Raw genomic sequence first — 13,986 nt, 5'->3', positions numbered from 1 at the left:
TAAAAATTATATATAATTATTTTTAAATATAATTGAGAAGAGAAAAATAATATTGGGACAGAAGATCCAAAAAGTTAGACAGAAATTTTAACAAAACTAATGAAAGATAAGAAACATTATTTTTTATAAATTAATTTAGTCATATAAATAGCTGATAGTATATAAAAAAATATAATCATATAAATAGCTAATAATATATATATATATATATAATTATTCATAGAAATAGTTGATAATATATAAAAAAATTCGTCATATGTGTTCGGAATTATTCCATGTATAATTGTCATGAAAAAAAAACCTCGTTTGGTTGTGTTTTACTTTTGTTTTTAATTTTAGTTTTTATTTTTTTATTTTTCAGATGAAACTAAATTGGTCTTCATCGAGACTCACAATTATTTTTTTTATTAAATTGAACAGACTAAAAAAATTAATCAGATTTACCTTGGGAAAATAATCCAACATTTTATCAACAAATCTTTGTTATTTTTATTATAATCATAATAAAAATTATAATCATAATACATACACACGTGTGTAATTTATTTATTTTTAAATAGTTATATATTTTTAATTTTTAATGATATATAATTAGAATAATTTTATTCAAACATGTAAGAAATATTTGTCTACTCCTTTAAAATTTGATCCATGTGTTTATTTGGTTTTGAAAGTGTGAAAATTAATTACGTTAGTGAATGAAGAACTCTGTCATAACTTTTTATTCTTTTTATTTTTAAAGACTCATTCTACTATGCTGAACTTGGCGGGTAAAAACAACATACTTGTGAAAAAATAAATATTAAATACAAAATCAAACACCAAGATGGTATTATAGAGAAAATTATTATGAATAAAATGATTAAAATATAAAATAATAATTCTCATTGATATAACGATGAAACACTACTAAGATACACCTTAGAAAGGAAAAGCCGTATAAAGAAAAAGTAATAAAAAATTCACAACGTAGTTCTTAATTTTGTAGTTTGTATTATCTAAATACACATAATCTTGAAGTGAAGACTTGATAATCCAACAATAATTGAAAAGTTTAGGAAGTTAGAATATACTTCTTTATAATAGTTTTAAATGACAGAAAAAAATCTTAAAATAAATTTAATTTATGCATAAATTAAAAATTTGATAAATCATATAAAATAATCATTTTTATTATTATAAAAGAAAGCTAATTTTATATTTAAAAATATTTATAAAAAAATTGTCCTCATATACCTTTGTTCGCTTCCACTTTAAGGGAAAGATGTGTTATTCAACTAATCTTTGTTATTTTTATTATCTATTTACAATAAAAAAATATAGTCATAATATATACACATGTGTGTATTTGTTTTAAAAACAATTAGTGATATATTTTTAATTTTTAATGATATATAATTAAAATAATTTTTAAACGTGTAAGAAATATTCGTCTATTCCTTTAAGATTTGATCCATGTTTGTTTGGTTTCGAGAGTATGGAAATGAATTTTGAAGAACTCTATCATAATAACTTTTTATTTTTAAAGACTACTTCTTCTTGTTGAATTTAGCCAACTAAAAACAACATAATTTGAAAAAATAAATATTAAGTACAAAATCAAACACTAGAAGATGGTATCATAGGATAAAATGATGAAAGTATGAAATAATAATTCTCATTAATATAACGATAGAACATTACAAGACAGACAAATACACCTTATAAAGGAAAAGTAATCTGAAATTCACTACGTAGTTCTTAGTTTTGTGGTATCTAAATACACATAATCACGTAGTGAATACTCGATGATCCAACAATAATTGAAAAAATGGATTCAATATTATTATTATTATTATTAATTCACTCAAGAACACGTTATATATATAATATGAAATTTATGCATGATGTAGTCTAAGGACACTTGCGTTTGCCATCATGAGTAGTTAACCTAGCATAGCAGGGACACATTTCTTGGTTTCCAGAAGTACCAGGTGGGACGCAGTTGCAACGTTGACAACAAGTTCCACAAGCTCTTTTGCATAGATTTGGATGAGATGATAAATGACATCTCACACCACACGCTTGGTTACAGTCTGAACAATCAAAACATGTATTCATTATACTTAACTCAATTTCAAATTATTAGTTCATAAAAAAAGTGTATATATGTATTACCTATCTGTTGAAAAAGAGAACCCTGCGTTTGTTCTTGCACCTGCGGTTCCCCCAAAACCATGCATAAATTGGTTAGTTAACCCTAGTTGAAACAACTCAAGAAAATCAATCTAACTTTGCTTCATATTGTTATATGATATGATCCATGGAGAAAAAAACAAAACAAGCAAAGTATTTGAATCTTTTTTATACCGATTGATGAGCATCAACGAGATTAAGCAGGACAAGCGAGACAAGAAGGGAAGCAACTATGAGCTTAGAAAGAGCCATGGCTAAATTGTGGAGTTTAGATGGAGATGCGTATGTGTATTGTTATTGGAATGAGAAGCATGAAGAAGGGGTATTTATAGTTGTGTAGGTATGAAGAGAAGGTGACGAGTACTTGTAATGATGACAATAATTGTTAATTAGTATTTTTTTTATTAAAAACAAAATTATTATTATTATTAGCATTAGCCAAATAATACAAATTAAATTAATATTAAATTTATATTTATATTTAAATTTGGTTTAGTATTAATTTAATTGATATAAAAAAAATATAATAATTAATGATGAATTAATATGAGAGCCAATATTTAAATATCAACTTAAATAATCAGAATATGTCTCAATCTAATAAATTTTTAAAAATAAACTCTAATAAATTATCATAAATACCAATCAATTTGTAATCCATTATCTAATGTTATTTATTAAATAATATCATCTTTTAAATGTTAGCAAATACTGATTTTAAATGTTAATTTTCATGATAATAAAATTTTAAATTAAATATTTTTATATTCTTATATATCTTATTTACTTTAAAATATATAAATACCATATATATTATTTTTAAATATTATTGAGATGAGAAAAATAGTATTGGGATAATCATCCCAGAAAAGCTAGTCGAATTTTTGACAAAATCTGGTGAAAGATAAGAAACATTTTTTATATATCAATGTAGTTATACAAACAATTCATATAGTAGCATCAACAACATGTACAAGAACTTTTGGTGATGGAAGGACTCAAAATGTTAAAAATTAGGTATATAAAGGATAATATGTTGCTCATTTATGAGTAAAAACATTGTGATTTTGCAAAAATTATAGTAAAAAACAAAGTGTGGCTAGAGATATTTTAACATATAAGATATTTTAAAATGTTAATATCATCAAAATACACATTTAACATTAGTACTCTCTAATAATTAAATGCTGATATTATTTAATAAATAAATAACTTATATGTGATTGCAAATTATTATGGATGATAATTTCTTACCGTTGATTTTTAAAAGTTATACATAGTGTTGGTTAGGTTTATGCTAATTTATTAAAATAGATTTTTAAATATGAATTCTCATATTAATTTATCATTAATTATTAAATTAATTTTTAATTTTGTTATAATAATTAAATTAACATTACTCCATCAAAACCAAGTTTTTTACACCACCCACGTTCTCAGATTGTTTCCTTATTTTCTATTTCCTCAAAAGAAGCAATCAACATCATATCAAAATTCAAAACACTCTTAAAATTCCTAACATCCTATTTGAGTAGAACTTAATACCTCATTTTTTACCATATTTTATTCTTCAATTCATTTATCCTAATAGAACATCTCATTAATTACAACTCCCATTAATATCAAAACATATTATACATTAATAAATGAAATTAATATTTGATTTAATGTTAATTTAATTGATACAAAACTTTTTAATTAAAAATTAAGTTAATAATTAATGATGAATTAATATGAGAGGTAATATTTAAAAACCAACTTTAATTTGCATAACTCTACTCAACACTACTTAGGGTGAACTTTTAAAAATTAACTCCAATAAATGATCATCAATAATAATTTGTAATCTATGCTACATAACGTTTTATTTATTAAATAATAGCAACCTTTTTTTATAATTGTTTCTTATCAACTATAATGTATTTATATATCTTATTTGCTTTAAAATATATAAAATCCATATATAATTATTTTTAAATATTATTGAGATGAGAAAAATAGTATTAGAACAGACGATCTCTAAAAACTAGATAGAATTTTTAATAAAACTGATGAAAGAGAAGAAACCTTATTTTTTATATATTAATTTAGTCATATAAATAGCTCATAGTATATTTACAAAAATATAGTCATATAAATAGCTGATAAAATATATAAAAAAAGTATTCATAGAAATAGATGATAATATATATATATATATATATATATATATATATATATATATGAAAAAAATTAGTCATATGTGTTCGGAATTATTCCATATATAATTGCCATGCGCACAAAAACAAAACCAGGTTTGATTGCTTTTTACTTTGGTTTTTAATTTTAGTTTTTATTTTTTATTTTTAAGAGAAGTTAAATTGTTTTTCATCGAAACTCACAATTATTTTTTTATTAAATTGAACAGACTAAACAAATAGTCAGATTTACCTTAGGAAGATAATCCAACACTTTATCGACTAATCTTTGTTATTTTTATTATCTATTTACAATAAAAAATTATAACACGTGTGTATTTTTAAAAAAAAACAATTAGTGATATATTTTTAGTTTTTAATGATATATAATTAAAACAATTTTTATTCAAACGTGTAAGAAATATTCGTCTATGATCCATGTTTGTTTGGTTTCGAGAGTATGAACATGAATTACGTTACTAAGAACTCTATCATAGCAACTTTTTATTTTTAAAGACTATTTCTTCTATGCTGAATTTAGCTAGCTAAGAACAACATAATTTGAAAAAATAAATATTAAGTACAAAATCAAACACTAGAAGATGATATCATAGAGGAAATTACTATGGATAAAATGATGAAAACATCAAATAATAATTCTCATTAAAATAACCATGAAACATTACAAGGCAGACAAATACACCTTATAAAGCAAAAGTAATCTGAAATTCACAACGTAGTTCTTAATTTTGTTGTATCTAAATACACATAATTCACGTTGTGAAGACTCGATGATCCAACAATAATTAAAAAAAAGGGGTTCAATATTATAATAATAATAATAATAATAATAATAATAATAATTATTATTATTATTATTATTAATAATTCATTCAAGAACACGTTATATTATGAAATTTATGCATGGTGTAGTTTAAGGACACTTGGGTTTGCCATCATGAGTAGTTAACCTAGCATAGCAGGGACACATTTCTTGATTTCCAGAAGTACCAGGTGGGACACAGTTGCAGCGTTGACAACAAGTTCCACAAGCTCTTTTGCAGAGATTTGGACGAGATGATAAACGGCACCTCGCACCACATGCTCCGTTACAATCTGAACATCAAAACATGTATTCATATACTTAACTCAATTTCAATTTATAGTTCACAAAAAAATGAAAATAAAAAGGCTTATGTATATATGTATTACCTATCTGCTAAAGAAGAGAACCCTGCATTTGTTCTTGCACCTGCGATTCTCCCAAAACCACGCATAAATTGGTTAGTTAACCCTAGTTGAAACAAATCAAGAAAATCAACCTAACTTTGGTTCATATTGTTATATGATATGATCCATAAAGAAAGAAAACAAAACAAGCAAAATATTTGAATCTTTTATACCGATTGATGAGCATCAACAAGATGAAGCAGGAGAAGCGAGGCAATAAGGGAAGCAAGTATCAGCTTAGAAAGAGCCATGACTAAAGGTAACTAACTATGGAGTTTAATTGGAGATGTGTATGTATATTGTTATTGAAATGAGAAACATGAAGAGGGGGTATTTATAGTTGTGTGAGGTATGAAGAGAAGGTGACAAGTACTATATTGATGAAAATAATTGTTAATTTGTACTTTTTTTATTGAAAACAAAATTATTATTATTAGCATTAACTAAACAATACAAATTAAATTTATGTTAAATTTATCTTTACATTTGATTTAATGTTAATTTAATTGATATAAAAAATTAATTAAAAAATAAAATTTAATAATTAATGATGAATTAATATGAGAGCCGATATTTAAATATGAACCATAATAATCCGTCCAACTCTAATATTTTTTTAAAAATCAACTCCAGTAAACTTGGTGAAAGATAAGAAACATTATTGTTCATATATAAATGTAGTTATATAAACAACTAATATAGTAACATCAACAACATGTACAAGAACTTTTGGTGATGGAATGACTCAGAATGTTAAAAATTAGGTATATGAAGGATAATATGTTGCTCATTTATGATTAAAAAAACTTTGATTTTGCAAAAAATATAGAAGAAAACAAAGTGTGGCTACAAATATTTTAACATATAAGATATTTTAAAATGTTAATATCACGAAAATATACATTTAAAATCAGTATTCTCTAATTATTAAAAGCTGATATTATAACGTTATATGTCATAGATTAAAAATTATTATTGATGATAATTTATTAGAGTTGACTTTTAAAAGTTCTACATAGTGTTGTTAGATTTATGCTAATTTATTAAAGTTGATTTTTAAATATCGATTCTCATATTAATTTATCATTAATTATTAAATTAATTTTTAATTAAAAAAGTTGTATTAATTAAATTAATATTATCCTATTAAGATCAAGATTTTTACATCTTCCACAATCCCAAATTCCTTCCTTATTTTCTATTTTCTCAAAAGGAGCAATCAACATGATATCAAAATCCAAAACATTTTGAAAAACAGTATTATACCTCATTTTTTACCATATTCTATTCTTGAATTCATTTATCCTAGCAGAACTCCCCATTAATTACAACTCCCATCAATATTAAAACATATTATATATTAATAAATTAAATTAATATTCAATTTAATGTTAATTTAATTGATACAAAACTTTTTAGTTAATAATTAATGATGAATTAATATTTAAAAATCAACTTTAATAAATTTCCATAAGTCTATTCATTTTGAAAATCAACTCCAATAAATTATCATCAATTAATAATTTGTAATATCAGCTTTTTTTTATGAGGTTTCTTATCAGCTCTTATGTACTTACATATTATTTCCTCTAAAATATATAAAAAATTATATATAATTATTTTTAAATATATTTGAGATGAGAAAAATAATATTGGGACAGAAGATCCAAAAAAGTTAGGCAGAAATTTTGACAAACTAATGAAAGATAAGAAACATTATTTTTTATATATTAATTTAGTCATATAAATAGCTGATAGTATATAAAAAAATATATAATCATATAAATAGCTAATAATATATATAAAAAAATTATTCGTAGAAATAGTTGATAGCATATAAAAAAAATTTAGTCATATGTGTTCGGAATTATTCCATGTGTAATTGTCATGCGCAAAAAAAAAAACCCGGTTTGATTGCGTTTTACTTTTGTTTTTAATTTTAGTTTTTATTTTTTTATTTTTCAGATGAAGCTAAATTGGCTTTCATCGAGACTCACAATTATTTTTTTATTAAATTGAACAGACTAAAAAATAATCCAACACTTTATCAACAAATCTTTGTTATTTTTATTATAATCATAATAAAAATTATAATCATAATACATACACACGTATGTAATTTTTTTTTTTTAAATAGTGATGTATTTTTAATTTTTAATTATATGTAATTAGAATAATTTTATCTAAACGTGTAAGAAATATTTGTCTACTCTTTAAATTTTGATCCATATTTGTTTGGTTTTGAAAATGTGAAAATTAATTAAGTCAATGTAGAACTCCCTCATAACAACTTTTTATTCTTTTTGAATTTAGCCAGCTAAGAACAACATATTTATGAAAAAATAAATATTAAATACAAAATCAAACACCATAAGATGGTATTATAGAGGAAATTACAATGAATAAAATGATTAAAACATAAAATAATAATTCTTATTGATATAACGATGAAACATTACAAAGGTACACCTTATAAAGGAAAAGTAATCAGAAATTCACAACGTAGTTCTTAATTTTGTAATATCTAAATACACATAATCACGTAGTGAAGACTTGATGATCCAACAACAATTGAAAAAAGAGAGGTTCAATATTATTATTACTATTATTATTATTTGTTCGCTCAAGAAGACGTTATATATATAATATGAAATTTATGCATGATGAAGCCTAAGGACACTTGCGTTTGCCATCATGAGTAGTTAACCTAGCATAGCAGGGACACATTCCTTGGTTTCCAGAAGTACCAGGTGGGACACAGTTGCAGCGTTGACAACAAGTTCCACAAGCTCTTTTGCAGAGATTTGGATGAGATGATAAACTACACCTCACACCACATGCTTGGTTACAATCTGAACATCAAAACATGCATTCATTACACTGAACTCAATTTCAAATTATTAGTTCATAAAAAAATGTGTTTATATGTATTACCTATGTGCTGAAGAAGAGAACCCTGCATTTGTTCTTGCACCTGTGGTTCAGAACCAGGCATAAATTGGTTAGTTAATCCTAGTTGAAACAACTCAAGAAAATCAACCTAACTTTGGTTCGTATTGTTATATGACATGATCCATAAAGAAAGAAAACAAAACAAACAATGTATTTGAATCTTTTTATACCGATTGATGAGCATCAACGAGATGAAGCAGGAGAAGCGACGCAAGAAGGGAAGCAAGTATGAGCTTAGAAAGAGTCATGACTAAAGGTAACTATGGAGTTTAATTGGAGATGTGTACGTGTATTGTTATTGGAATGAGAAGCATGGTGAGGGGTATTTATAGTTGTGTGATATATGAAGAGTAGGGGGTGAGTACTATAATGATGACAATAATTGTTAATTTGTATTTTTTTTATTGAAAACAAAATTATTATTATTATTAGCATTAACCAAATAATACAAATTAAATTAATATTAAATTTATATTTACATTGATCTAATGTTAATTTAATTGATAAAAAAAAAATAATAAAAATAATATAATAATTAATGATGAATTAATATGAGAGTCAATATTTAAAAATCAACTTTAATTATCAGCATCCGTCTAACTCTAATAATTTTTAAAAATCAACTCTAATAAAATATCATCAATAACAATCAATTTGTAATCCATTGTATATAATGTTATCTATTTATTAAATATTATCAACTTTTAAATGTTAGCAAATACTGATTTTAAATGTTAATTTTCATGATAATAAAATTTTAAATTAAATATTTTTATACACTTATATATCTTATTTACTTTAAAATATATAAAATTAATATATAACTATTTTTAAATATTATTGAGATGAGAAAAATAGTATTAAGATAATGATCCCGAAAAAATTAGTCAGAATTTTTTCTTTTATTGAATAACAGAACCACTAACATTACCTTTTATATATCAATGTAGTTATATAAACAACTAATATAGTAGCATCAACAACATGCACAAGAACTTTTGGTGATGGAATGACTCAAAATGTTAAAAAATAAGGTATATGGAGGATAATATGTTAGTCATTTATGAGTAAAAAAAACTGTGATTTTGCAAAAATTATAGAAGAAAAAAAAAGTGTGGCTAGAGATATTTTAACATATAAGATATTTTAAAATGTTAATATCATAAAAATACACATTAAACATCAGAATTCTCTAATAATTAAAAACTTATATTATTTAATAAATAAATAACCTTATATAGCATAGATTACAAATTATTATTGATGATAATTTATTGGAGTTGATCCTACATAGTGTTGGTTAGACTTTTGCAAATTTATTAAAGTTTTTTTTAATATTGATTCTCATATTAATTTATCATTAATTATTAAATTAGTTTTTAATTATTATTTTTTCTATTAATTAAATTAACATTACCCCATCAAAACCAAGACTTTTACATATCTCACAGTTCCAGTTTGCTTTCTTATTTTTTATTTCCTGAAATACGTGGAATGAAGAGTGCATGCGTAACATTAGTATATATAAAAATAATTTAATCATATAAATAGCTGATAACATATATAAAAGAAATATTCATATAAATAGCTGATAATATATATATAAAAAATCATTAATATGAATAGCTGATAATATATATATAAAAAATACTCATACGTGTTCGAAATTATTCTATGTGTAATTGCCATGCGAAAAAAACAAAACTTTGTTTGGTTGCTTTTATGTGTGAGTCAGCAGCAGTCAACATCATCACCGATTGCTATTTGTCACGTATGTTCCTTTTTTTTAGTTTTAAGCAAATTTTACTTTCGTTTTCATTTTTTCTTTTTATTTATTTTTATTTTTATGATGAAGCTAAATTCCTTTTCATCGAAACTCACAATTATGTTTTATTAAAATTCAAATAAATTTAATTGATTAAATTATTTCACCTTTTATTAAAATGCTAGGAAAAAACCAAATTCCAATAAAAATTATTCTTGTTATAACCTTAATACATATCATAAGATTCTTCAGACTTTATAAAATTTGCGAAACAAATTAAATCTAAACCTTTGAAACAATTTATTAAAATAGTCAGGATCGAAAATTATATTTTAAAAACTAAAAAGGAAAAGCAAAAATTAATGAAAAAAATGTTAAGTTCTCTCAATTTAAAAAAAAAAACTAAATTAGCTTAACAAATTTGGAAGAATCAAGATTACACGTATATACCAAATTGAACAGATTAAAAAAATAATCAGATGTAACTTAGATAAATAATCAAACGCTTTCTCACCAAATCTTTGTTATTATCTATTTACAATAGAAAATTATAGTCATATTATATACACCCACGTGTGTAATTTTTTTAAAAACATAGTGATATGTTTTTCATGATACATAATTAAAACATTTTTTATTCAAAATGCGTAAGAAGTGTTCCCTACTTCTTTAAGATTCTATCCATGTTTGTATGGTTTTGAAAGTGTACAAATGAATGATGTTAATGAATAGTTCTATAATAACAACTTTTTATTTTTAAAAACACCTTCTATGTTATGTTATGCATAATTTAACCAACTAAAAACATCACAATTTGAAAAGTTGAATATTAAATATAAAGTCACATACAAGAACATGGTATCAATAGATGAAATTATTATGATAAAATGATGAAAGCACAAAACAATAGTTCTTATTGATATAAACGATTAAACATTACAAAGAAGGCAAGTACACCTTAAGGGAAAGTAATCAGAAAATCACAATAGTTTTTAATTTTGTAGTATCTAAATATACATAACGTCGTCAAGACTCGATGATTCAACAAGAATTGAAAAAAGTGTTTGATATTCTTTCACATCATTATTCTTTCACGCTTCACTCAAGAAGTCATTATTTTATGATGATTTCATATAATAATATGAAATTTATGCATGATGAAGTCTAGGGGCACTTGCGTTTGCCACCGCGAGTAGTTAAGCTAGCATAGCAGGGACACATTTCTTGGTTTCCAGAAGTACCAGGTGGGACACAGTTGCAACGTTGACAGCAAGTTCCACAAGCTCTTTTGCAGAGATTTGGACGAGATGATAAACGGCACCTCGCACCACATGCTCCGTTACAATCTGAACAACAAAACATGTATTCATATACTTAACTCAATTTCAAATTATAGTTAACAAAAAAATGAAATAGAAAGACTTGTGTATATATGTATTACCTATCTGCTGAAGAAGAGAACCCTGCGTTTGTGCCTGCACCTGCGGTTCCCCAAAACCATGCATAAATTAATTAGTTGATCCTTGTTGAAACAACTCAAGAAAACCAACTTATCTTTAATTCATATTGTTATATGATATGATCCATAAAGAAAGAAAACAAAACAAGCAAAGTATTTGAATCTTTTATACCGATTGATGAGCATCAACGAGATGAAGCAGAAGAAGCGAGGCAAGAAGAGAAGCAAGTATGAGTTTAGAAAGAGCCATGGCTAAAGAGACTATGAAGTTTGATTGGATTGGAATGAGAAGAATAATGAAGAAGAGGTATTTATAGTTGTGTGAAGAAAGAAGAGAAGGTGGTGAGTTTTATAATGATGATGATGATAATAGAATAATTGCTATAAATGTGGGAATATGAAAGTGGGGCATGGTGATGTGGTGGAGCATACACGGAAGAGAGGTGAATGGAGAAAGTTGGCTTTGTGTTAGTGACTGGTGAAGGAAATTTGGTAAACGAATGGTTTTCTTTGCTTCTGTCTCCAGTTAACACATAATCATTGCCTAACCCAAAAGAAAGTTGATATTTCAGACCATAATCAAGAGTGTAAAGTGTGGTAACATTCATTCAAAAATGAAAATTTATTTGCCTAAGTTGGCCACAAATGGTGCAAAACAAGTTTCTGGTGACTGGTGTAACTGGTGCAGGTGGTGAAACTATGATATGTCATTTCTAGAAGACTCTTTGTAAAAATTTGGCGGCGTGTGGTTTAGGTCAAACCATGTGAGCTAACAGTATCATTAATTGGTATTTTTCTGGTTCATTAGTATATTTTGTTGATATACTATTTCCATGGATATTATTATCATACCTTTCTTTATCAATAAAAAAATAAATAAAATAAGATATTTTAAAAGTGTTTTAACTCTCATACAGATATTTAAAAGTATTTTAATTTTTATAAAAAAATAACCAAAATCAATCTACTTAACAGTGATATTATCATGGTATTATTGAGATGCATGATGTAACACTGCATATATCACATAATTTATGTGTATGTTATGGTTTTTGATTGAAAAATGTGTAATATGAAGTGGGTGTGTGGAAGTTTAGATGGTGATATGAGGAATTGGATGCATGTAAAAGTGTGTGGAGAAGGAAGATGAAGTAAGCATGAGTACAAAGTAGGAAAGGGATTGCAGAAGCCAACCTTGACAGCTGTACGCGGTGGCAACACAGCTGGATTATGCTAAAAACTATTATCAAATTATCAAATACTTTTTTTTTCTGGATTTATTATATTTTTCTGCTGCTTCCTACGTGGTTTATGTTTATCCTCATACATTTAACTACTATCATGTTAGTCCAATTCAGATCAAACTCATTTAAAAAAAAAAAAATTTAATTCAATTTCACAAGTAAATAATGATTCTTCTTTATATATTTTGCACAATGCATAAAGGTGGCAAATAAATAACAAAAGAGTGTGGAAAAGAAAAAGAGAAGGAATAATACATCGCAAAAGAGAAAACAGGCTTGTAAAGTGCATTTTTTTTATTAAATATATGCAAAGCCAATGATTTTAATGAAGTTTACGTTTACGTATATACTTTGAAATATTTTAATTATGTGGGTCTCTAACAGTTTGGTTTAAAGTATTGTGAGCCAAAGATTTAATTACAATTAGCAGAAGCTTATAGATATCGAAAATAATTCAAATAGGCAAATGTCAAAATTTACATCTTATATAAATTAAATAGTATTGTTTTTTTTTTCTTATTCAAAGTTTAAACATTATAGGTTTAGCAGATATCTATAGCTTTTGTCATATAGTCTGCTGAGTGATTTGGCTTTTGTCTATAAGTGTTCTGGATATTCTTTAAATATTTCATTTAATTTATTTTATTCTTTTAAAATAAAACAGAAAATTATTGAAATGAGTTTTACTAATATATTTTTTTAATAATAAACGAATTTTCAATGTAAATTATATTATAATATCATGTCATTCTTATTAGCGAGTTAAATGAAATATTTTAAAATTTTAATTTATAATAAATTCATTTATTATATAAAAGACTGGTAAAAACTCATTTCAACACATAAAAATACAGAAATTAAAAACATATTTAATCTTATATATAATAATATATTCTAACCCGTTTAAACTAAATTAAGATAGGGTGAAATAAATTACAAGTGTTTTATACCTTCAATATAGACTTAAATATTAGACTATTTAAA

At 24.5% G+C, this 13,986-nt stretch overlaps 2 protein-coding genes and 2 pseudogenes across 3 annotated transcripts; all 4 read right to left on the bottom strand.

Moving 5' to 3' along the window:
• Positions 1-1,887: 1,887 nt before the first annotated feature.
• Positions 1,888-2,433, bottom strand: LOC137815396 (snakin-2). 2 transcript variants are annotated; one of them, XM_068618537.2, is made up of 3 exons: positions 2,350-2,433; positions 2,158-2,197; positions 1,888-2,075 (listed from the first exon to the last, which is right to left on the bottom strand). In XM_068618537.2, exons 1-3 carry the CDS (start codon positions 2,425-2,427, stop codon positions 1,894-1,896), a joined length of 300 nt encoding a protein of 99 aa, XP_068474638.1. In that variant the 5' UTR covers positions 2,428-2,433; the 3' UTR covers positions 1,888-1,893. The 2 variants fall into 2 exon arrangements, with proteins under 2 accessions (XP_068474638.1, XP_090153181.1); XM_090297055.1 differs by having other exon boundaries at positions 2,158-2,207; positions 2,354-2,433.
• A 2,853-nt stretch (positions 2,434-5,286) lies between these two features.
• Positions 5,287-5,833, bottom strand: LOC150029453 (snakin-2-like; annotated as a pseudogene).
• Positions 5,834-8,252: 2,419 nt separating this feature from the next.
• Positions 8,253-8,782, bottom strand: LOC150029452 (gibberellin-regulated protein 11 pseudogene; annotated as a pseudogene).
• Positions 8,783-11,190: 2,408 nt separating this feature from the next.
• LOC137816333 (snakin-2) lies at positions 11,191-12,088 on the bottom strand. The gene is made up of 3 exons (XM_068619427.2): positions 11,931-12,088; positions 11,741-11,780; positions 11,191-11,645 (listed from the first exon to the last, which is right to left on the bottom strand). The coding sequence occupies exons 1-3, from the start codon at positions 12,006-12,008 to the stop codon at positions 11,464-11,466; spliced, it is 300 nt and encodes a 99-aa protein (XP_068475528.1). The 5' UTR covers positions 12,009-12,088; the 3' UTR covers positions 11,191-11,463.
• Positions 12,089-13,986: the final 1,898 nt, after the last annotated feature.

This window comes from Phaseolus vulgaris, chromosome 1, assembly GCF_051622355.1.
Source record: "Phaseolus vulgaris cultivar YP4 chromosome 1, ASM5162235v1, whole genome shotgun sequence".
NCBI lineage: Eukaryota > Viridiplantae > Streptophyta > Magnoliopsida > Fabales > Fabaceae > Phaseolus > Phaseolus vulgaris.
This window is presented reverse-complemented; position numbering and strand designations above follow the sequence as displayed.